General features: G+C 39.5%; 2 protein-coding genes across 4 annotated transcripts in view; one reads left to right on the top strand and one right to left on the bottom strand.

Annotated features, from left to right (window-relative positions):
- USH2A (usherin) overlaps positions 1 to 19,161 on the top strand; it is a 783,103-nt gene extending 763,942 nt beyond the window's left edge. Inside the window, exons 70-71 of the mRNA XM_082362477.1 lie at positions 13,923 to 14,144; positions 15,773 to 19,161. Coding sequence (XP_082218603.1) covers positions 13,923 to 14,144; positions 15,773 to 15,862 — 312 coding nt within the window. The 3' untranslated portion in view covers positions 15,863 to 19,161. The remainder of the gene's footprint in view (positions 1 to 13,922; positions 14,145 to 15,772) is intronic.
- A 4,389-nt stretch (positions 19,162 to 23,550) lies between these two features.
- Positions 23,551 to 25,585, bottom strand: part of KCTD3 (potassium channel tetramerization domain containing 3) — a 63,848-nt gene continuing 61,813 nt past the window's right edge. For all 3 annotated transcript variants that reach the window (XM_082394304.1, XM_082394303.1, XM_082394305.1), the window contains one exon: positions 23,551 to 24,874. In XM_082394304.1, the coding sequence (XP_082250430.1) occupies positions 24,313 to 24,874 (562 nt within the window). In that variant the 3' untranslated portion in view covers positions 23,551 to 24,312. The remainder of the gene's footprint in view (positions 24,875 to 25,585) is intronic.

Genomic DNA, 25,585 nt, shown 5'->3' with positions numbered 1-25,585 from the left:
ATACAAATTGTGAAATTTTTTGTTCTAGTTCTGTGAAAAATGCCAGTGGTAGTTTGATAGGGATTGCATTGAATCTGTAGATTGCTTTGGGTAGTATAGTCATTTTCACCATGTTGATTCTTCCAATCCAATAACATGGTATCTCTCTCCATCTGTTTGTATCATCTTTAATTTCTTTCATCAGTGTCTTATAATTTTCTGCATACAGGTCTTTTGTCTCCTTAGGTAGGTTTATTCCTAGATATTTTATTCTTTTTGTTGCAATGGTAAATGGGAGTGTTTTCTTAATTTCACTTTCAGATTTTTCATCATTACTGTATAGGAATGCAAGAGATTTCTGTGCATTAATTTTGTACCCTGCTACTTTACCAAATTCATTGATTAGCTCTAGTAGTTTTCTGCTACCATTTTTAGGATTCTCCATGTATAGTATCATGTCATCTGCAAACAGTGACAGCTTTACTTCTTCTTTTCCGATTTGGATTCCTTTTATTTCTTTTTCTTTGACTACTGTGGCTAAAACTTCCAGAACTATGTTGAATAATAGTGGTGAGAGTGGGCAACCTTGTCTTGTTCCTGATCTTAGTGGAAATGGTTTCAGTTTTTCACCATTGAGAATGATGTCGGCTGTGGGTTTGTCATATATGGCCTTTATTATGTTGAGGTAGGTTCCCTCTATGCCCACTTTCTGGAGGGTTTTTATCATAGATGGGTGTTGAATTTTGTCAAAAGCTTTCTCTGCATCTATTGAGATGATCATATGGTTTTTCTCCTTCAGTTTGTTAATATGGTGTATTACATTGACTGATTTGCGTATATTGAAGAATCCTTGCATTCCTGGGATAAACCCCACTTGATCATGGTGTATGATCCTTTTAATGTGCTGTTGGATTCTGTTTGCTAGTATTTGGTGGAGGATTTTCACATCTGTGTTCATCAGTGATATTGGCCTGTAGTTTTCTTTCTTTGTGACATTTTTGTCTGGTTTTGGTATCAGGGTGATGGTGGCCTCATAGAATGAGTTTGGGAGTGTTCCCTCCTCTGCTATATTTTGGAAGTGTTTGAGAATGATAGGTGTTAGCTCTTCTCTAAATGTTTGATAGAATTCACCTGTGAAGCCATCTGGTCCTGGGCTTTTGTTTGTTGGAAGATTTTTAATCGCAGTTTCAATTTCAGTGCTTGTGATTGTTCTGCTTATATTTTCTATTTCTTCCTGGTTCAGTCTCGGAAGGTTGTTGCATTTCTAAGAATTTGTCCATTTCTTCCAGGTTGTCCATTTTATTGGCATATAGTTGCTTGTAGTAATCTCTCATGAGCCTTTGTATTTCTTCAGTGTCAGTTGTTACTTCTCCTTTTTCATTTCTAATTCTATTGATTTGAGTCTTCTCCCTTTTTTCTTGATGAGTCTGGCTAATGGTTTATCAATTTTGGTTTATCTTCTCAAAGAACCAGCTTTTAGCTTTATTGAGCTTTGCTATCGTTTTCTTCATTTCTTTTTCATTTATTTCTGATCTGATCTTTATGATTTCTTTCCTTCTGCTAACTTTGGAGTTTTTTGTTCTTCTTTCCCTCATTGCTTTAGATGTAAGGTTAGGTTGTTTATTTGAGATGTTTCTTGTTTCTTAAAGTAGGATTGTATTGCTATAAACTTCCCTCTTAAAACTGCTTTTGCTGCATCCCGTAGGTTTTGGGTTGCCGTGTTTTCATTGTCATTTATTTCTAGGTATGTTTTGATTTCTTCTTTGATTTCTTCAGTGATTTCTTGGTTATTAAGTAGTGTATTGTTTAGCCTCCATGTGTTTGTATTTTTTTATTTTTTTATTTTTTTAATGCTATTCTTGTCTGTTTACATTCTTTTTTTATGTATGTATGTATGTATGGCTGTGTTGGGTCTTCGTTTGTGTGCGAGGGCTTTCTCTAGTTGTGGCAAGCGGGGGCCACTCTTCATCGCGGTGTGCGGGCCTCTCACTATCGCGGCCTCTCGTTGCCGAACACAGGCTCCAGATGCGCAGGCTCAGTAATTGTGGCTCACGGGCCGAGTTGCTCCGCGGCATGTGGGATCTTCCCAGACCAGGGCTCGAACCCGCGTCCCCTGCATTGGCAGGCAGATTCTCAACCACTGCGCCACCAGGGAAGCCCTCCATGTGTTTGTATTTTTTACAGACTTTTTCCTGTAATTGATATCTAGTCTCATAGCATTGTGGTAGGAAAAGATACTTGATACGATTTCAGTTTTCTTAAACTTACCAAGGCTTGATTTGTGACCCAAGATATGATCTATCCTGGAGAATGTTCCATGAGCACTTGAGAAGAAAGTGTATTCTGTTGTTTTTGGGTGGAATGTCCTATAAGTATCAATTAAGTCCATCTTGTTTAATGTGTCATTTAAAGCTTGTGTTTCCTTATTTTCATTTTGGATGTTCTGTCTATCGGTGAAAGTGGGGTGTTAAAGTCCCCTACTATGATTGTGTTACTGTTGATTTCCCCTTTTATGGCTGTTAGGATTTGCGTTATGTATTGAGGTGCTTCTGTGTTGGGTGCATAAATATTTACAATTGTTATATCTTCCTCTTGGATTGATCTCTTGATCATTATGTAGTGTCCTTCTTTGTCTCTTGTAATAGTCTTTGTTTTAAAATCTATTTTGTCTGATATGAGAATTGCTATTCCAGCTTTCTTTTGATTTCCATTTGCATGGAACATCATTTTCTATCCCCTCACTTTCAGTCTGTATGTGTCCCTAGGTCTGAAGTGGGTCTCTTGTAGACAGCATATATACGGGTCTTTTTTTTTGTATCCAGTCAGCCTGTCTATGTCTTTTGGTTGGAGCATTTAATCCATTTACATTTAAGGTAGTTATCTATATGTATGTTCCTATTACCATTTTCTTAATTGTTTTGGGTTTGTTATAGTAGGTCTTTTCCTTCTCTTGTGTTTCCTGCCTAGAGAAGTTCCTTTAGCACTTGTTGTAGATCTGGTTTGGTGGTGCTGAATTCTCTTAGCTTTTGCTTGTCTGTAAAGGTTTTAATTTCTCAGTCAAATCTGAATGAGATCCTTGCTGGGTAGAGTAATCTTGGTTGTAGGTTTTTCCCCTTCATCACTTTAAATATGTCCTGCCACTGCCTTCTGGCTTGCAGAGTTTCTGCTGAAAGATCAGCTGTTAACCTTATGGGGATTCCCTTGTGTTTTATTTTGTTCTTTTTCCCTTGCTGCTTTTAATGTTTTTTCTTTGTATTTAATTTTGATAGTTTGATTAATATGTGTCTTGGTGTGTTTCTCCTTGGATTTATCCTGTATGGGACTCTGTGTGCTTCCTGGACTTGATTAACTATTTCCTTTCCCATATTAGGGAAGTTTTCAACTATAATCTCTTCAAATATTTTCTCAGTCCCTTTCTTTTTCTCTTCTTCTTCTCAGACCCCTGTAATTTGAATGTTGGTGCTTTTAATGTTGTCCCAGAGGTCTCTGAGACTGTCCTCAATTCTTTTCATTCTTTTTTCTTTATTCTGCTCTGCAGTAGTTATTTCTACTGTTTTATCCTCTAGGTCACTTATCAGTTCTTCTGCCTCAGTTATTCTGCTATTGATTCCTTCTAGAGAATTTTTAATTTCATTTATTGTGTTGTTCATCAGTTTGATTGCTCTTCAGTTCTTCTAGGTCCTTGTTAAACGTTTCTTGTATTTTCTCCATTCTATTTCCAAGATTTTGGATCATCTTTCCTATCATTATTCTGAATTCTTTTTCAGGTAGACTGCCTATTTCCTCTTCATTTGTTAGGTCTGGTGGGTTTTTGCCTTGCTCCTTCATCTGCTGTGTGTTTCTCTGTCTTCTCATCTTGCTTAACTTACTGTGTTTGGGGTCTCTTTTTCGCAGGCTGCGGGTTCGTAGTTTCCGTTTTTTTCAGTGTCTGTCCCCAGTGGCTAAGGTTGGTTCAGTGGGTTGTATAGGCTTCCTGGTGGAGGGGACTAGTGCCTGTGTTGTGGTGGATGAGGCTGGATCTTGTCTTTCTGGTGGGCAGGTCCACGTCTGGTGGTGTGTTTTGGGGTGTCTGTGGCCTTATTATGATTTTAGGCATCCTCTGTGCTAATGGACGGGTTTGTGTTCCTGTCTTGCTAGTTGTTTGGCATAGGGTGTCCAGCACTGTAGCTTGCTTGTCGTTGAGTGAAGCTGGGTCTTGGCTTTGAGATGGAGATCTCTGGGAGCTTTTCACCGTTTGATATTACGTGGAGCTGGAAGGTCTCTTGTGGACCAGTGTCCTGAACTTGGCTCTCCCACCTCAGAGGCACAGCCCTGATGCCTGGCTGGAGTACCAAGAGCCTGTCATCCACACAGCTCAGAATAAAAGGGAGCAAGAAAAGAAAGAAAGAACAAAGAAGATAAAATAAGATAAAATAAAGTTATTAAAATACAAAATAAATAATTATTAAGAAAAAAAAATTTTTAAGTAATTAAAAAAAAATAAATGGACAGACAGAACCCTAGGACAAATGGTAAAAGCAAAGCTATGCAGACAAAATCACACACAGAAGCATACACATGCACACTCACAAAAAGAGAAAAAGAGAAAAAAAATATATATATTGTTGCTCCCAAAGTCCACCTCCTCAATTTGGGTTGATTTGTTGTCTATTCAGGTGTCCCACAGATGCAGGGTACATCAAGTTGATTGTGGAGATTTAATCCTCTGCTCCTGGGGCTGCTGGGAGAAATTTCCCTTTCTCTTCTTTGTTCGCACAGCTCCCGGGGTTCAGCTTTCGATTTGGACCCGCCTCTGCATGTAGGTTGCCTGAGGGCGTCTGTTCTTCGCTCAGACAGGATGGGGTTAAAGGAGCAGCTGCTTCGGGGACTCTGGTCACTCAGGCCGGGGGGAGGGAGGGGTATGGATGCGGAGCAAGCCTGTGGTAGCAGAGGCCAGCGTGACGTTGCACCAGCCTGAGGCGTGCCATGCGTTCTCCCAGGAAGTTGTCCCTGGATCCCGGGAACCTGGCAGTGGTGGGCTGCACAGGCTCCCAGGATGGGAGGTGTGGATAGTGACCTGTGCTCACACACAGGCTTCTTGGTGGTGGTAGCAGCAGCCTTAGCACCTCATGCCCGTCTCTGGGGTCCGCGCTGATAGCCATGTCTCGCGCCCGTCTCTGGAGCTCCTTTAAGCAGCACTCTTAATCCCCTCTCCTCGCGCACCAGGAAACAAAGAGGCAAGAAAAAGTCTCTTGCCTCTTCGGCAGCTCCAGACTTTTTCCCGGACTCCCTCCCGGGTAGCTGTGGCGCACTAGCTCCCTTCAGGCTGTGTTCACACAGCCAACCCCAGTCCTCTCCCTGGGATCAGACCAAAGCCTGAGCCTCAGCTCCCAGCCTCCACCCGTCCCAGTGGGTGAGCAGAGAAGCCTCTTGGGCTGGTGAGTGCTGGTTGGCACCGATCCTCCATGCGGGCATCTCTCCGCTTTGCCCTCCACACCCCTGTGGCTGCGCTCTCCTCCATGGCTCCGAAGCTCCCCCCCTCTGCCACCCACAGTCTCCGCTCACGAAGGGGCTTCCTAGTGTGTGGAAACCTTTCCTCCTTCACAGCTCCCTCCCACTGGTGCAGGTCCCATCCCTATTCTTTGTCTCTGTTTTTTCTTTTTCTTTTACCCTAGCCAGGTACATGGGGAGTTTCTTGCCTTTTGGGAGGTCTGAGGTTTTCTGCCAGTGTTCAGTATGGGTTATGTAGGAGTTGTTCCACATGTATATGTATTTCTGTTGTATTTGTGGGGAGGAAATTGATTTCCCCGTCTTACTCTTCTGCCATCTTGAACTCCTCCCCGCTGTTTTGGGTCTTCGTTGCTGCGAGTGGGCTTTCTCTAGTTGCGGTGAGCAGGGACTACTCTTTGTTGCAGTGTGTCGGCTTTTCATTTCGGTGGCTTCTCTTGTTGTAGAGCATGGTCTCTAGGCGTGTGGGCTTCAGGAGTTGTGGCACGTGGGCTCAGTAGTTGTGGCTTGCGGGCTGTAGAGTGCAGGCTCGGTAGTTGTGGCACACGGACTTAGTTGCTCTGTGGCATGTGGGATCTTCCCGGACCAGGGCTCGAACCCATGTCACCTGCATTGGCAGGCAGATTCTCAACCACTGTGCCACCAGGGAAGTCCCTTAAACTGTCCTCATTTCTTTTCATTCTTTTTTCTTTATTCTGTTCTACAGCAGTGATTTCCACTATTCTGACTGAGCTCACGTATCCAATCTTCTGCCTCATTCATTCTGCTATTGATTCTTTCTAGTGTATTTTTCATTTCAGTTATTGTATGTTCAACTTTGTTTGTTCTTTAGATCTTCTTGTTCTTTGTTAAACATTTCTTGTAACTTCTCAGTCTGTTCCTCCATTTTTTTCTGAGATCTTGGAACATCTTTACTCTCATTACTCTGAAGTCTTTTTTCAGATAGATTGACTAGCTCTGCTTCACTTAGTTGTTCTTCTGGGGTTTTATTTTGTTCCTTCGTCTGGAACATATTCCTCTGCCATCCTATTTTGTCTAACTTTCTGTGTTTGCGGTCCCACAAGATGCAGGATTGTAGTTTCTCTTGCTTCTGGTGTCTGTCCCCCGGTGAGTGAGGCTGGTCTAAGAGGCTTGTGCAGGCTTCCTGGTGGGAGAGACTGGTGCCTGCCTACTGGTGGTTGGAGCTGGGTCTTGTCCCTCTGTTTGGCAGGGCCATATCAACAGGTGTGTTTAGAGGTGGCTGTGGACTGAGGAAGACTTTAAACAGCCTGTCTGCTGATGGGTGAGGCTATGTTCCTGCCCTGTTGGTTGTTTGGCCTGAGGCGACCCAGCACTGGAGCATGCAGGCTGTTGGGTGTGGCCAGTTCTTGGCGTCAAAATGGAGGCCTGCAGACAGCTCATATGAATAAGTGCTCCCCAGTACCTTGACACCAGTGTCCTTGTCCCTGCAGTGAGACACAGTTGCCCCGCTACCTCTCCAGGAGACCCTCCCAGACCAGCAGGTAGGTCTGACGCAGGCTTCTGTGAAGTCACTGCTTTTTCCCTGGATCCCAAGGTGCACAAGACCTTGTGTGTGTCCTCCAAGAGCGGAGTTTATGGTTCCTCCAGTCCTATGGAGTTCCTGCAATCAAGTCCCACTGGCCTTCAAAACCAAGTGCTCTGGGGGCTGCTCCTCCTGATGCCAAACCCCCAGACTGGTCAGCATGACATAGGCTCAGAACTCTCACTCCTGTGGGAGACCCTCTGTGATATAATTATTTTCCAGTTTGTGTGTCGCCCACCTGGCAGGTATGGGATTTGATTGTATCGTGAATGCACCCCTCCTACCATCTCACTGTGTCTTCTTCTTTGTCTTTGTACATAGAATATCTTTTTTGTTAGGTTCCGGTCTTGTCTGTTGATGGTTGTTCAGCAGTTAGTTGTGATTTTGGTGTTTTCTTGAGAAGAAGTGAACTCAGGTCCTTCTACTCTGCCATCTTGTCCTCCACCCAGGCATCTATTTCATTCTTTTCTATGGCTCAGTAATATTGCATTGTATAAATACACCACATCTCCCTTATCCATACATCTGTCAATCTGTCGGTGGATGTTTAGGTTGTTTCCATGTCTTGGTTATTGTGAATATAGTGCTGCTGTGAACACAGGGGTGCATGTATCTTTTTCAATTATAGTTTTGTCTGGATATATGTCCAGGAGTGAGATTGCAGGATCATGTAGCAACTCTATTTTTAGTTTTTTGAGGAACCTCCATACTGTTTTCCGTAGTGGCGGCACCAATTGACATTCCCACCAACAGTGTAGGAGGGTTCCCTTTTCTCCACAACCCCCTCCAGCATTTGTTATTTGTAGATTTTTTAATGATGCCCATTCTGATTGGTGTGAGGCGGTACCTCATTGTAGTTTTGATTTGCATTTCTCTAATAATTCGCGATGATGAGCATCTTTTCATGTGCCTATTGACCACCTGTATGTCTTCTTTGGAGAAATGTATATTTAGGTATTTTGCCCATTTTTTAATTGTGTTGTTTGTTTGTTTTTGTTGTTATTGGGTTGTATGAGCTGTTTGTATATTTTGAAAATTAAGCCCTTTATTGGTCACATCATTTGCAAATATTTTCTCGCAGTCTGTAGGTTGTCTTTTCATTTGGTTTATGGTTTCCTTTGCTGTCAAAAGCTGATAAGTTTGATTACGTCCCATTTGTTTATTTTGTTTTTATTTTTATTGCCTTGGGAGACTGACCTACGAAAATGGTATGATTTATGTCAGAGACTGTTTTGCCTATGTTCTTTTCTAAGAGTTTTATGATGTCATGTCTTATATTTGTCTTTAAGCCATTTTGAGTTTATTTTTGTGCGTGGTGTGAAGGTATGTTCTAACTTCATTGATTTGCATGTGGCTGTCCAACTTTCCCAACACCACTTACTGAAGAGACTTTCTTTTCCCCATTGTATGTTCTTTCCTCCTTTGTTGATGATTAATTGTCCATAGGTGTGTGAGTTTATTTTGGAGCTCTTCTATTCCATTGATCCATGTGTGTTTTTTCTGCCAATACCACACTGTTTTGATAACTGTAGATTTGTAATATTGTCTGAAGTCTTGGAGGGTTATGCCTCCTGCTTTGTTCTTTTTCCTGAGAATTGCTTTGGCAATTCTGGGTCTTTTTAGGTTCCATATAAATTTTAGTGTTATCTGTTCTAGTTCTGTGAAAAATGTCATGGATAATTTGATAGGGGTCACGTTAAATCTATAGATTGCTTTGGATAGTATGGCCATTTTAACAATATTAATTCTTCCAATCCAAGAGCATGGGATATCTTTCCATTTCTTTTTATCATCTTCAGTTTCCTTTACTGATGTTTTGTAGTTCTCAGCATATAAGTATTTCCCCTTCTTGGTGAATTTTATTCCTAAGTATTTTACTTTATTTTATTTTTTGATGCAACTTTAAAGGGTATTGTTTGTCTACATTCCCTTTCTGATATTTCATTGTTAGTATAAAGAAATGCAACCGATTTCTGTATGTTAATCTTCTATCCTACTACTTTGCTGAATTTATCAGTTCTAGTAGTTTTTGTGTGGAGTCTTTAGGGTTTTCTCTATGTAGTATCATGTCATCTGCATATAATGACAATTTTACCTCTTCCCTACCAATTTGAACACATTTTATTTCTTTTTCTTGTCTAATTGTTGTGGCTAGGACTTCCAATACTATGTTGAATAGAAGTGTTGACCATGGGCATCCTTGTCTTGTTCCAGATTTTAGCAGGAACGCTTTCAGCTTTTCATCATTGAGTATTATATTGGCTATGGGTTTGTCATAAATAGCTTTTATTATGTTGAGATATGTTCCCTCTCTATCCACTTTGTAAGGGTGTTTATCATGAATCGATGTTGAATTTTATCAAATGCTTTTTCTGCATCTACTGAGATGATCATGTGGTGTTTGTCTTTTTTTTTTTTTGATGTGGTGCATTACATTGATTGATTTACGTATGTCAAACCATCATTGTGACCCTGGGATGAATCCAAGTTGGTTGTGGTGTATGATCTTTTTTATGTATTGTTTGATTTGGTTTGCTAATATTTTGCTGAGAATTTTTGCATCTATATTCGTCAAAGATATTGGCCTGTAATTTTCTTTTTTGGTGGTGTCTTTATCTCGTTTTGGTATCAGGGTGATGGTGACTTCATGGAATGTCTTTGGGAGTGTTCCCTCCTCTTCAGTCTTTTGGAAGAGTTTGAGAAGGATTGGTGTAAGTTTTTTGTATGTTTGGTAGAATTTGCCTGTGAAGCCATCTGGTCCTGGACTTTTGTTTGTAGGGAGTATTTTTATTACAAATTCTATTTCATTGCTAGTGACTGGTCTTTTCAAGTTATCTATTTCTTCATTCATTTTTGGTGGACTGTATGTTTCTAGAAACTTGTCCATTTCTACTAGGTTGCCGAATTTGTTGGCATATAATTGTTCATAGTATTCTCATGGTTTTTTGTATCTCTGCAGTATCAGTTGTGCTTTCTCCTCTTTCCTTTCTTATTTTATTTGAGTCTTCTCTCTTTTCTTCTTGGTGAGCCTAGCCAGAGGTTTGTCAATTATGTTTACCCTTTCAAAGAACCAGCTCTTGGTTTTATTGATTTTTTTTTAAATCTCTATTTTATTTATTTCCTCGCTGATCTTTATTATTTCCTTCTTTCTGCTGACTTTAGGTTTTGTTTATTCTTTTTTTTTTTCCTAATTCTTTTAGGTGGTGGGTTAGGTTTTTTTCAACTTTTCTTGTTTCATGAAGAAGGCCTGTATCACTATGAACTTCTCTCTAAGAACTTCTTTTGATGAATCCCATAGATTTTGCATGGTTGTGTTTTCATTGTCGTTTGCCTCAAGGTATTTTTTAATTTTTTCTTTGTTTTCATCGTTGGCCCATTGGCTTTTTAATAGCATGTTGTTTAGTCTTCATGTAATTGTTTTTCTTTTTTCCTCATTTCTTTTTCTGTGGTTGATTTCTAGTTTCATGCCACTGTGGTCAGAAAAAATGCTTGAAATAATTTCTATACTCTTAAATTTGTTGACTGTTTTGTGCCCTTGTATGTGGTCAATCCTAGGCAATGTTCCATGTGCACTTGAAAAGAATGTATTCTGCTTTTTTTAGATGTAATATCCTGAAAATATCAATTAAGTCTAACTGTTCTATTGTATCATTTCAGAGCTCTGTTGCCTTATTGATTTTCTGTCTAAAAAATCTTTCCGTTGATGTGAGTGGGGTGTTAAAGTCTCCTACTATTATTGTATTCCCATCAGTTTCTCTCTTTATGTCTGTTAGTATTTGTTTTATGTATGTGGGTCCTCCTATACTGGGTGCATATAGGTTGACAAGTGTAATATCCTCTTCTTGTATTGATCCATTTAGCATTATATACTGTCCTTCTTTATCTTTCTTTTTAGACTTTGTTTTAATGTCTATTTTGTCTGATATGAGTATTGCGACCCCCACTTTCTTGTCATTTCTGTTTGTGTGGAATATCTTTTTGCATCCCCTCACTTTCCACCTATGTGTGTCCTTTGCCCAAAAGTGGGTCTCTTGTAGGCAGCATATTGTAGGCTCTTGTTTTTTATCCAATCTGCCACTCTATGTCTTTTGATTGGAGCATTCTGTCCATTGACATTTGAGATAATTATTGATATTTTATTGTCATTTTGAACCTTGTTTTCCCATTGATATTGTATTTCTTCTTTGTCTCTTTCTTTTTCTTTTGTTTTTCCTTTTGTGGTTTGATGATTTTCTTTCGTATTTTTCTTGTGTTCTCTTCTTTTTGGTTTTTGTGAATTTATTGTATGTTTTTGATTTCTGGTTACCTTATTTTTCAAGTATATTAGCCCCTTCCTATATCTACTGGTTTTAGACTGGTAGTCATACAGTCTCAAACACATTCTGGAAAAAAAATCTACATTTTCTTACTCTCCTTTCCCACATTTTATGATTTTGATGCCTTCTTTTACAACTTCATCTTCATCCTTTTTTCATCCTTTTGGTTATCATTGCTTTCACAGAAATTTTTTCTTTTAATATGTGTACTGGCTTATTTAAGTGATTTAGTTTCAAACTGCGATTTTCTGTTTCCTATAGATTCTTGTTTCTTTTCTATTTAGAGAAGACGTTTTGATATTTCCTTTAGGATACGCTTAGTATTGCTGTTTTTTTTAGTTTTTGCTTGTTTGAGAAATTCTTTATCTCTACTTCTATTCCAAATGATAAGCTTGCAGGCTACAGTATCCTAGGTTACATATTTTTCCCTTTCAGGACTTTGAATATATCTTGCCACTCCCTCCTGGTCTGCAACATTTCTGTAGAGAAAGCAGCTGATAGCCTTATGGAGGTTTGCTTGTAATTAACTCTTTGTTTTTCTCTTGCTGCCTTTAGATATTTAGCAGGCCTCCTCTTTGCTCTGTGGTTGTCACTGCCCTGTCAGGGGCAGAGTCTGCTCCTGAGTTGTTGGAGTAGAAGCCCTCAGAATGGTTTCTGAGCTGCAGTGTGAGGTAGACGGGAGTGGAGTGTTCCCGCTGGGAGAGGGGCCACTGAATCTTCCTTTGCCGGAGCTGTCTACCAGGGAGTGCGTTCTGTGGTGTCACCTGTGCAGGCTCACAAAGTACACTGTGGTTGGCACTGCCCTCGGCACCACCTCCACTGTGGGAATTCAAGCAGTTGGCCCTGGTGTCCCTCAGGCACTGTTTTCACAAAACCACCGTTTTCACAAACCCACCAGCACAGATCCTTAGGTGCCGATCCACTGAAATTGGGTACCAGGACTGCAGTAGTCACACATCTGGACCTGCCATGGGAGCTATGGAAGCATCCCAGACCCCAGCCCCGCCTCCACGTGCATGTGACTGCAAAACCCACAGCTGCTGAGGCCGGACTTGTCTGAGCCATGGGAACACCCACTGTCCTGCGCCCAGAGCTCATAGAGGCAGCAGGGAGAAAGAGGCTGTATGGCAGGCTTCACTCCTCCCTTCACACGCCCTTTAGCAATGGCACTTTGCCTCTATAGCGGGCCCAGGCTTCTTCTGCGTACACCCCAGTTGTGGCCCATACCACACTCCAGCCCCTTCAGTCTGTCTCCATGCCGCCAACCCCAGTCCTCTCCCCCGGGCTGTCCTCTGAAGCCTGAGTATCAGCACCCAGCCTCTGCACATACCAGTAGGCATGCATCTTGGGCTGGGGATTGCAACAAGGTAGCACTGATCCTCTGTGCCCATCTCTCTCTGTTCTGCCTGCTGCCAACCAGTTGTTGCACTCTCTTCCGAGCCTCTGAAGCTCCCTTTCTGTCCCAGCTGATCTCCGCGCCAGTGAAGGTACTTCCCAGGATGTAGGAACGTTTCCTCTTTCACAGCTCCCTCCCAGGGGCGCAGGTCCATCCCGATTTCTTTTTTTTTCTTTTGCCCTATGCAGTTATGTGGAGCTCTTTCTTGCACTTCTGGGTGTCTGATATCTATTGCCCTAGTTCAGTAAGGTATTACGTGAGAATTATTCTACATGTAGATGTATTTTTGATGTATTTTTGGAGGAGGTGAGCTCCACGTCCTTCTATTCTGCCATCTTGATTCCTCCCTCCAAAGAATTTGTTTTAAAAGATTCCAAACACTGATACCCCACTTTTGTTTTCAGTTTGACTCCGTGGCTGATGTATCTGATGTGTCAAGCAATGTTACCCTAAAAAGTTACACCATGCACTTTGAGGTACCTCTGTGTGCTGCATGAATGCATGATCTTTGCATGGTGTGTTGATGGCACGGTGAAAAGCAGAACACTTCACTGATTGGTTAAATCAACTAAATCAGAACCCTCAGATGTTTAGAGCAGCTACACTTCCTAATGGCACATTCTAGATCCTAATCATAGAGTGCCTTTGTCTTTCTGATGTCTTTGTGTGTCCTCTTTATTTTGGAGGCTGGAATCCTATAACAAGCGGAACAATGTGGAATGAGAAAAGAGGGAGGGAGGAGTCAGGTTCCCTACATAAATCCAGGAATTTTAAAGTGAAATACAATTGTGCTCACTTAGTGACTGACCATGAGAGAACATTGCTAACTTTGCTCTGGGGAAGGGCTGTTCTCAAGAAGGAGGCTCTGTGCTGACACCCATGAAGAGACTACCTTGCTCACCCGACCCCTCACCCTCCTGCTTTGCGATGCAGCAGCCCTGGTCCACAGGGAATAATAGCCAAAGCACCAGTATGTGAGCTCTTGGGGCACTAAGAATGCTGGCCATCTAACGTGACCATCAGCTTATTATCTCACCTTTACCAAGAATCCAGGGGCCACAGGACTCCAGATGAGCTAAGTTCCATAGGAGGAGATGGGGACCGCGTTCCCTTCATTGATGACATGTGACACATGATTTTCTATCCTACTTCAAGACTGTTTTCTTTAGACCTTAGTCACCAACAGTAACTTTTTTTTCAGGGCTTAGCTGATACCAAAATCCCCCGGTCTGGGACACCTGTGAGTATTAGGAGCAACCGGAGCCTATCTGTACTGCGCATCCCAAGTCAGAACCAAGTCAGCCAGACCTATTCCCAAGGCTCTCTCCACCGCAGTGTCAGTCAACTCATGGACATTCAAGACAAGAAGGTCTTGATTGACGACTCGCTGTGGGAAACCATCATGGGCCATGATAGCGGACTGGTGAGTCAATTTCCTCATCCAGAGCCTTTGCTAAACATTCCAGAAGTATGTTGATAAAGAGGTGGCACGGAGCTTCCTGTACCTCATTGAATGATGGCCGCACAGCACTCAGTGCATCCCTCTGACCACTTACCCAATTATTTTGCAACAACTTGTTTACCTGCTTGATGAGCAGGGTAGAAACTTTGTCTTGTTCTTCTGGCACATAATAGATGCTCAATAAATAAATTCATGCACAAGTAAAGAGACAAACAGGCTCTACTTCATTATCTTGGGCAGAACATGACTGAAAACATTGGAACTGGCCTAAAAGAGGCATAAAGTACAAGCACCTGTTTTACTAAAAGGAAAAAAAAAAAAAGAAAAGGAAGTGTGTTTTCCTTCTGGTTTATGGTTAGAGGAGAAAAAGAGTCTCTCAATAAGATCAATAGTTTCTTTCCAAGAAACTCAGAAAATTATGATAAATAAGGGCATTACTATTTATGAACTTTGTTTTTCATAATTTCAGTCCAGGGGGTACAAAAGAGTTAACCTCATCATTATGTAATATTTATTTTGAGCCCCTAGTGGCTGAAATGAATAAAGTCCTAGAGTTTTTAGCAACCATCACACTTCATTGTGCCAACTACCTACATGTCTGAGAGAGTACCATTCCTTTGGGATAGTTGGATAATAAACAGATGGCCAACTAAGAACTTAGCACCTCTGCTTACTCCTCTGAGCCAGAAGTCATCACCTCCATTTCTTTCAACTATCTGCTTCTGCATTTGGACTCTCACTCATCTCTCTCTCTCCCCACTTCTCACTTTTCCTTCACTGAAAAGTTGATGACTTCCATGAAACCTTTCTTAACTAATGGCAAGGAATAAAGCAAGTTTCCTGGCTCCAGTTTCCAATCACAACAAAAAATAAAATTTACAGTCCTTCTGGTTTGCTTAGAATGATGATAAATAATAAGCATTTAAAAATCATGGGCCTGTTTGAAGTTGTTACAACTACTGAATTCCATGATTCCATTTTGGATCTAAAGTTTCTAAATATCAGGAATAATTATATTAGGTTGAAACATAAATAATTGTTAATTGATCATATTTGACATGCAAAATGGCAGTTTCATATAGTTCCACATAATACATTGAGGGCTTAGATGAATGTGTGCCCTTACCCAAGAACACACAGCTAGTAATTTTTTCGTGGAATTGGGATCTTAGAAACATTGTCTGATTACACTGCCCCCATTCTTCACTATTATACTATATTGCCATTTTTGCTTACTTTAGACCATACTGGTAATAGGCAGTATGCAAAGCGATTCAGTGAAAGCTTTTCAAGATGCCCATACTTGGCAAATTATCTGTTCATTATAATCAATATTACTAGCCCTATTTAATAAATATAAAATACAGTAAGAGAGTGAGACACAATGGAGCATAACAGCTTGCATTCTGGCTCTTCTGTTTAATTTTGAACTAAATCATATAAAACGTCCCTACTTTACAGATGAGGAAACTGAGGCTTGAAAGGTTAAGATATGGTACAATGTAACACTCAAATGATATATTAATACATTTTGCATAAGACTATTGCCAGCAAACATCCTAACCAGTGATGATTGGTGTCTTTTTCAGTATGTGGATGAAGAGGACCTGATGAATGCCATCAAGGGTTTCAGCTCTGTGACTAAGGAACACACCACATTCACCGACACCCACCTGTAAAGGATGGAAACCTGTAAGATATAAAGCTGGATGAGGGCTCCACACCCCATCCCCACTGGGTTATCACACATCATAAATGCTGAAAAGCCATTGCTTGTTATCCTATAATCCTTTAAAGAAATGAGGAGTGTTTTTGAAATTGTTCCTCCCTAATTAGAGGTCTAAGAACTATTATTTTTCTGGCTGTCTGAAATGTGGGGTTTCTGAAATTTTATGTCCGTATGAAAATACTTATTTTGCTCCCCTTATTTTGTGGAAGCTAAATAAGCATATAACTTTTACTTGGCTCATTTGGCAGTGACGCCATTGTTTAAATGAATAATCAGTGGCAATTTCGAGTTGGCCCACAGTTGCTACCGGTAAGTGAAGTTACTAATTTAAAAGCTAAGGATTCTTCTGAGGGGATGTCATTGCTGCTGCTTTGAGCAGCACAGCACTGCTTCTGCTTTCATTCCCCTATTTCCATGAAAGTTGACATGATCCTGTGAGGAACAGTTCTAATAATAGCTGCAAAGTCAAGTCCCAATTTCAGATCAAGCTGAAACACTTAAAAGAAAAACAAACTCTGCACTGAGGCTACACATTTGGCTGTAGGTTCTACTTGATTACAATGTTTAGGGATAAATATTTACCAAACCACATAAACTTGTAAATCAGTGTCCGTTCTTACATTTATGAATCTTCTAAAAAACTAAGGAATAAACAGCTAATTTATAGATTTCAAGGAGAAAAATGAAGGGTTTTGATAGATATTTTACATAGTTTTGAAACTCTAATCAGTACTTTACATAAAATTGTCTCAATTCACTGAATACCCAGGAATACTGACATCTTCAACTTGGCACATTTCACATGGAAACTGTTTTATTTGCATTTTTTAACTAGCCTACGTGAAATTAAAAAAGGAAAAATTTTGTGTTCCTTCCAGCCTTGAAATTATAAAATTAACATTTATATGTAAATACAGGATTACACATATGAATATATATCATATATCTGTACTATATCCCTTCATTTCAGAGAACTACTAGAATCACTTAGAGCAGATGATATTTAACAGTACCAATTTCCATGGGTCAAAAGTTTTTGCTATTTACTTTATTTGGATTATAAAGCTATTGGTAAGTTCTACATCAAGAAGCATTTTTTTCCCCAAGTCAACAAAAATGAAATGTATTTAAGTTTGTTCTTTATGGAAAACAATGTAAGAAAACCCCTTCTTCATTCCTAAAGGTCTTAATGACTCCAGGAAGTTATTTTGAATATGTATGTCTAAAACACAACTGTCGGACATATTTTGTGAATTACATTCAGAAATAGGTGGATTTCCCCAAAGCTGAGATGGCAAAAACTTGTAAAACAAGGAATAACCTTACTTACTTTGCCTGAAAATGATGAATTACCCTAAATGTCCAACAGTCAAAGATCATGAACTTTGAGGGTACTGAGACTTTACCCAAATCTGCAGACGAGCAGCTCCCCAGAATGACCAACTCCTGGACAAGCCTTGCCAACCTTAAGTGTCAAAAGCACAGACCAGTATTAAGCAGAAGTTCTGTCCCCTTGTTAGAAATGCTACAAGCAAACGAATCTGAAATAACTGTGCACATTTGGCAGTGGATGTTCAAATTATATTTTTTCCTCGCCAAAAGTTTTATACTTTCTGAAATGGAAACAGGATTGGCTAATTTAGTTTACACGTTTTAATTCCCACTTGTTGATTCAGTCTTAGCTTAATTTAAAGCTGGCACAGATGAGCCTTGACCAAGGCTGAGTTTCTGATGCATGAGAGCTACTTAAGGTATAGACAGAAAACTGTTCCTTCCCAGCCCTGTGCTTGCATCCTTATCCTTGGTCTACTCCTCTGCAAATGTGATTGGCTAGTCATGGGTGGATTCAGGAGAATGAGCACATCCTCACTATTGAAAAATTAACTAGACACCATTATCACATTCTAAAGCTTCAAAGGAACATAAAAAGAAAATTGCAGGGGGTTTTATCTTAAGTCTTTCTCTACTTAATCATCTATTTAGACATCCGGTTATTACATGAATTCGTTTAGCTGAATCATTTACATTTTGATCCCATGGCTCAGAGTGGACAGAAGCTCGCACAGCTTCCACCCACAACCACCACCCTTGCAACACTCTGAACTCGTATTTACTTCAGAGAAGCCCAGGATGTTGTCTTGCTACTTTAAGTGGTAATGTGTGCCAAGCCCCTGTTCAACAGTTGGTCTCACCCCTGGAGATTCTGATTCAATTGGTTGGGGGTGGTGCTGAGGCATCAGTACCTTTAAAAGCTTCCAGATATTCCTAATGTTGAGTACCAGTTTTGTAAAGAACCTGGAAGAATACATGCTGTGCACAGGGACTCCAGTACTCGCCCACTTCTCCTTTACAAAGACTACAACAGGTGGCTCTCTCTAAATCTGACTTGTGTCACCTCACTTGAAGAGGCCACATACTCAGCTTAAATTTTAAGAACTGCTTTGTTATGCCTGATATTAACTGTTTGATAAGAGTATACACCTATGCTTTTATAAGCTCTACCAAGAATTGTATTTATAGATGATCTATTGCCATTTCTACTAAATGGAAAACCTAAATATGAATCTGTTATGGTACCTCATGCTGATCTAAAAACCATGTTGGCATCAATATAATTCAATCTGAACAACCTGTAAATAAAACATAGGCCAGGTGGAATAATTCAGTGAGAAGGAATTAATTATGTCACACATGAATAGTTTATTTCCAATGCACAAATATCATGTAAATTAATCTAAAGATGGTTTGCTTAATAAATATTTAAATGTGAGCCGTTTGATTTAATATATTTATGAAAAAATACTAACAGCTCTGAGTTGTATTTACAGTTTACACATAAATGATAAAGGTGAGCCCATTTAAGAAAAAAGGATGTTCTGAATAACCTCTCAACCATCGATGAATTAGATGAACGTTAGAATCAACTGTAACACATTTTTTCAAAACATGAGTCCCAACCACCAGAGATTCAAATTTAGCAGGTAACCTCAGGTGACTCTGATATAGAAGCCTGGATGAGAAAGCCAGGAAAAGACCATAGGCTACTGAAACAGATGTGGGTTCACGAGGTGGCTCAGTAGCTAAGGAGCCTTATGGTGAAATTATTTATCCTCAGTGGGTCTTGGTGATCTCATTTTGAATGAGGATAACAATACTTATCCTAGTGATATGAAAATACTTGAGTGTTGTTTTGAAGTAATTTCAGAATTCCTGGAAAAACTTTTCATCATGAGAATTCTAATTCTGTTGTTTTTCATCAATCACACGAAGTATATACATATTTCATTTTTTTTTCAATGTATTTGTTTTTTGAAGTTTTTTCTTGTAGTTGATTTCTAATCTCATAGTCTTGTGGTCAGAAAAGATACTTACGATTTCAATTTTCTTAAATTTACCAAGGCTTGCTTTGTGGCCCAGCATGTGATCTATCCTGGAGAATGTTCCATGTGCACTTGAGAAGAATGTGTACTCTGCTGTTTTTGGATGGAATGCTCTATAAATATCAATTAAGTCCATCTGGTCTAATGCATCATTTAAGGCCTGTGTTTCTTATTGCTTTTCTGTCTGGATGATTTGTCCATTTAGGTAAGTGGGGTGTTCAATTACCCCTGTATTATTGTGTTACTGTCAATTTCTCCTTTTATGTTTGTTAACATTTGCCCCATATATTGAAGGGCTCCTGTGTTGGGTGCACATATATTTACAATTGTTGTATCTTCTTGGAATCATCCCTTGATCATTATGTAGTGTCCTTCATTGTCTCTTGTAACAGTCTTTATTTTAAAGTCTATTTTTCTGATATGAGTATTGCTACTCCTGCTTTCTTTTGATTTCCATTTGCATGGAATACCTTTTACCAACCCCTCACTTTCAGTCTATGTGTCTCTAGATCTGAAGTGGGTCTGTTGTAGACAGCATATATACAGGTCTTGTGTTTGTATCCATTCAGCCAGTCTATGTCTTTTGGTTGGAGCATTTACTCCATTTATATTTAAGGTAATTTTCTATATGTATATTCTTATTGCCATTTTGTTAATTGTTTTGGACTTGTTTTTGTAGATCTTTTTTCTTCCTTTCCTCTTTTGTCTTCTTGTGATTTAATGACTATCTTTAGTGTTGTGTTTGGATTTCTTTTTCATGTGTATATTATAGATTTTTCTTTGGTGGTTACCATGAGGTTTTGATATAGCAGTCTATATATATGTACATGATTGTTTCAAGTTGCTGATCTCTTAATTTCAAATGCATTTCCAATATCCTGCACTTGTACTCTCCTTCTCTCATGATTACTGGTTTTGATGTTATATCTGTGTGTGAGTGATTTCCTACCTTTACTATATTTTTGCCTTTACCGGTGAGCTTTCCCATTTCATAATTTTCTTGTTTCTAGTTGTGGCCTTTTCTTTTCCACTTGCAGAAGTTCCTTTAGCATTTGTTGTAAAGCTGGTTTGGTGGTGCTGAATTCTTTTAGCTTTTGCTTGTCTGTAAAGCTTTTTATTTCTCTGTCAAATATGAAGAAGAGCATTGCTGGGTAGAGTATTCTTGGTTGTAGGTTTTCCCCTTTCATCACTTTAAATATATTGTACCTTCTGGCCTGCAGAGTTTCCACTGAAAAATCAGTTGATAGTCTTATGGGTATTCCCTTGTATGTTATTTGTTGCTTTTCCTTTGTTGCTTTTAATAATTTTTTTTGTCTTTCAATTTTATCAATTTGATTACTATGTGTCTCGGCATGTTCCTCCTTGGGTTTATCCTTTATGGCACCCTCTGTGCTGGGTGACTGTTTCCTTTCCCGTGTTAGGGAAGTTTCCAGCTATTATCTCTTCAAATATTTTCTCAGGCCCTTTCCCTCTTCTCCTTCTGGGACCCCTATAATGCAAATATTGGTGCATTTAATGTTGTCCCAGAGGTCTCTTAGACTGTCCTCTTTTCATTTTGTTCTTTATTCTGTTCCACAGCAGTGATTTCCACCATTCTGCCTTCCAGCTCACTTATCCATTCTTCTGTCTCATTTATTCTATTGATTCCTTCTAGTTCATCTGTTTATTCTTTAGATTTTTCTAGCTCTTTGTTAAACATTTCTTGTGTCTTCTCGGTCTGTGACTCCATTCTTTTCCTGAGTTCTTGGATCATCTTTACAATCATTACTCTGAACTCTTTCTCAGGTAGATTGGCTATCTCCATTTCACTCAGTTGTTCTTCAGGGGTTTTATCTTGTTCCTTCGTCTGGTACATATTCCTTTGCTGTCTCATTTTGTTTAAATTTCTATTTGTATTTTTACATATGTAGTAGCTTAGTTATGTTTCCAAATCTTGGAGAAGTGGCCCCCTTTAGGGGATGTCCTATGTGTCCCAGCAGTACACTCCCCTCTTGTCACCCAAGGGCCAGGGGCCAGTTGGTCCCAGGGTAGGTTCTGATCTGTGCTGTGGACTCAGTTCTACAGGCTGCAAGACTGTAGTTTCCTTGCTTCTGGTGTCTGCTCCCTAGTGGGTGAGAATGGTAGAGAGGTTTGTGTGGGCTTCCTGGTGGGAAGGGCTGGTGCCTCCCCACTGGTGGGTGGAGCTGGGTCTTGGCCCTCTGGTGGGCCGAGCCCTGTCAAGCGGTGTGTCTAGAGGTGGCTGTGAGTCCAGAAGTCTTTAGGCAACCTGTCTGCTGATAGGTGGAGCTCTTTCCCACCCTGTTGGTCGTTTGGCCCGAGGCATCCCAGCACTGGAGCTTACAGGCTGTTGGGTGGGGCAGGGTCTTGGTGCCAAGGACTCGAAATGTCTGACTCCATCTAGAGTTCACAAAGGTCCCCACATCTGCCACCAGCTTTTATGACCCCCAAGAGCCACAGCTGCCCCTGCCTCCCCAGGAGACGCTCCAAGAATAGCAGGTAGGTCTGGCCCAGGTTCCTATGGACTCACGGCTTTTGCCCTGGGACCTGGTGAGTGTGGGACCTTGTATGCACCCTCTAAGAGTGGAGTGCCTATTTCCCCCAGTCCTGTGGAGCTCCTGCAATCAAGCCCCACAGGCCTTCAAAGGCAAATGCTCTAGAGGCACCTCCTCCCAATGACTGACCCCTAGGCTGGTGAGCCTGGCGTGGGGCTCAGAGCTCTCACTCCTGCAGGAGAAGTTCTGTGATATAATTATTCTCCAGTTTGTGGGTTGTCTACCTGGGTGGTATGGGATTTGATTATATTGTGAGTGCACCCCTCCTACTGTCTCATGATTTCTTATGTCTTTCTTTGGATGTAGAATTTTTGGGTGGGTTCGGGGGAGATTCTAGTCTTTTTTACTGATGGTTTTTCAGCAGTTAGTTGTGATTTTGGTGTGCCCATGAGAGGAGGGTGAGCTCAAGGTCCTCCAACTCCACCATCTTGTCTGAAAATCTCTGTTCACAGTTCTGGAGGCTGTAAGTCTGAAATCAAGGTGCTGTCAGGGTTGGTTTCTGGTGAGAGTGCTCTTATAGGTGGCCATCTTTTGAGTCCTCACATGGCCTTTTTTCTAAAATCTTCCTATTCTTCCTTACAATGATGGACAGTGTTAAAGATGTTCCTGTTCTCCTAAGAAGTGAAAGAAGTTCACACAGCACAGGTGAGGAAGAGAGGAGGTTGCGGCATGCAGGTGGCTTTGGAGGGTTTTTTTCCCCTTTCAGTCTCAAAAACTCCAATAAGGTAATTATCCCTAAGTTTTTTCATTATAATCTGCTCAAGGTTACAAGTTAAGTGCCAGAGTAGACTCAAATTCCTGCTATAACAACATCAAGGTTCAAGCTCTTGTTAAGTGAAAGAGAAAAGATTTGTAGTGTAATGCAAATATAGTACAGAATAATGGTATAGTGAATTGCCTTTTTATGAGATTTTACTATATAATAATTCTTTAAAAAAAACTTCCAGTGGCCTTTTACTCTAGGAAAAGATTGGGTAAAAACAAACACTCAATTTGTAAAGTTTTCTTACTTGCCCACCCAACTTTTACACGAGTATGATAATGAGAAAGAAGGGTGTAAGAGATAATTACAATCCTTAGTAATAATGAAATTATGCTTTGCCTAACAAACAATATTTCCCCTCACTGGTAATACACGTTAGTTTTCATACATATAAATTGCTTCTGCTCCCATTCCCCTTTTTAATTATGGGAAAAAGCAAAGACATGAACAAACTCACTCATGGTAGGTGCACCTTAAACAGGATAACTGTTTCTTAAATAACTGAAAACACATAGTCTTAATCACTTTTATTTGACTTGACAAATAAATACAAGAGAATGGCTGTGAAACCACTGGCAATATAGTAAACTTTAAAGAATTTATTTTGACTTGATCCACTTATATTTCTCAGAATGGGAATATATACATTATTCACCAATAAATGCTTAATGCTTTAAATTTACAATTACCTTAGTATTTGCAGAAACTTGGAAATCATTCCAATTAAATGGAAAAAAAATACAAAAATTTTTTTGTTCTTAAAATTCAAAATATATTTAAAATATTTCTACAGCAGCCAAAACCTTTAACCAAAAAATTCAGAACTGCAGTCTCAAGCTTAACAAAATGGCCACATTCTAACTTAATTAATTATCATCTTGATGATTAACAGGAAAAAAAATATGGTGGCTCCTAAAACAAGGCAGACTAGCAACAGGTACAGTTTTCCTTTGTGGGCGCTCAAAGCTGTCTTTATTATTTATTTTTATTTCATCTGTTCAAACACAGACAATTGCTCCAACTTTAAAGAAAGTTTAAATTGACTTTTGACCAATTAAATATTTAATATTGGTGATGCTTGCTAAGATTTAAGAACTCCAACAATGAGAATCAGAAAATGACCACAATTAAAATAAAATTATCCTAAAGGACTTCCTACTACACAGAGTAATCATCTGGTATTCAATAGTGTTTTTGAATTACATATTTTTTCACAAACATAGCACCTCATTAAATACCTGGTAAACCACTTTGCAATCACAATAAGGGTTGGGAGACTAGCTCCAAAGAGAATTATGTAATTCGCTTAATATAACATTGCAAGACAAATCTCAGGCATAATCAACATTAGGAATGCAGTCTGTTGGTTCCCACACTCTAAGGGGATGCTCATCTATATGGGCACCATCTTATTAAGACATGGTACTATGCTTCCAAAATCCACAGAGTAAACATTGAAATAGACTCCTGCTTTACAAATGATCTAGTAAATGTGCCTGTAAAACTAAAAAAAATTTCCAAAAGATCTGAAGAGATGATGATATGGTTATTTTATCTCCTTACCACAGGTAATTCTGTCAAAAAGATAGATACTGAATGAAGTCCAATCTTAATTTGTAAAGTTTTGGTGTAAAAGCTAATGTATTGAAATCCAGTAAAGTTTAACTCTCATCTAAATTAATGAAACTACTCATTTTCTGAGTTTTCACAAGCTGTACTCTTGACCTGAAGAATCACTTTTTTTGTGCCGAGGAGATGGAGTAGTCTTCGTAGGAGATGGGGATGCAGTACCAGGTGAGTCAGTTCCTCCATCAGAGGTACTTGGTGATGATGCCAGGTGGGGGACTTTCTTTCTTCCAAGGAATCCTCCTCCTTCAAATCCTCCTTTCTTCCGTAACTCCACTTTATTTTCATTTTCATCTTCTGATGACCTTTTCTTGGGTTCTAGAAAACCTTCAGCTATTTTATGCACCTCCATTCCACTATCTGATTCTCTCAAACTTTTAACTTCTGTTCCAGGAGACTTTCTCTCATACACATTACATTCCCCTGTTGCCTGCTTCACTTCAGCTTGTATTGGACCCAAGTTACCATTTTCAGGGACAGCTCTTTCTACATTTCTGTTCAAGTTCACAGTCTGGAAGTCCCTGTAACTGTGAAAGCTCTCAGTCCTCCTTGCTCTTGCTAACAAGGGACTTTCTCTGTAAGGCCTCATGGAACCATAAGTAGCTGCTTCATGGATGGTTTCATGGTGCTGGAGCTGAAGACTGAAATACAGTTAATAATTACAGCTCACATTTCTTTCTGGGATTTTTCAGGGGCACATCTCATTAATTAAACTACCACTTAAAACATAAATTTTATAATGACTACTATGTCCTTATTTATATATATAAAAATGTATTTTAAGCACGCTATATACTGTATGTGTGTGTACAAAATTAACAATGCAAATAATACATATATAGTCACAATGAAGCTAGATTTTTGAATAGCTGAAAAAAGCTGGGGAAAACACCTTTAAAACCAATGTGGAACCAACACAGTTTCAGTATTTGGCCCTTAACTCAGATTTTGGAATTTAAAAAAAATATGGTTAACTAAAACAATATACTAAGGCATTATGTACTTTTAATACAATGACAAAATAAGATTAGACAAGATAATGTAATCATTTTTATTAATATGTCCCTAGGCAATAGGAACACCAGTTCCACATACCATCTAAGGGGACATGTGATTTTTCTAATTTCCTTTGAATGAATTCTTGATCCCATAATAGGCATCCAAATTGGCAGCAATTCACAAAATAAGTTAAAGGGCAAAAAATGTTTTTTTATGAAAAGAAACTTACGCATATAGATGAGAAATTTAGTAAAAAGAAAATTAAAAAATTGAATAGCAACATAAAGTATGAATTTAAAATGTACTTTTTGAAAAATTTGGCTTTAAAGAACTATGTGATTACAATAGCTCAG

The sequence above is a fragment of the Balaenoptera borealis genome (genome assembly GCF_965194805.1).
Source record: "Balaenoptera borealis genome assembly, chromosome: 1".
Classification (NCBI taxonomy): domain Eukaryota; kingdom Metazoa; phylum Chordata; class Mammalia; order Artiodactyla; family Balaenopteridae; genus Balaenoptera; species Balaenoptera borealis.
Note: the sequence above shows the minus strand (reverse complement) of the source record. Positions and strands in the feature narration are given on the sequence as shown.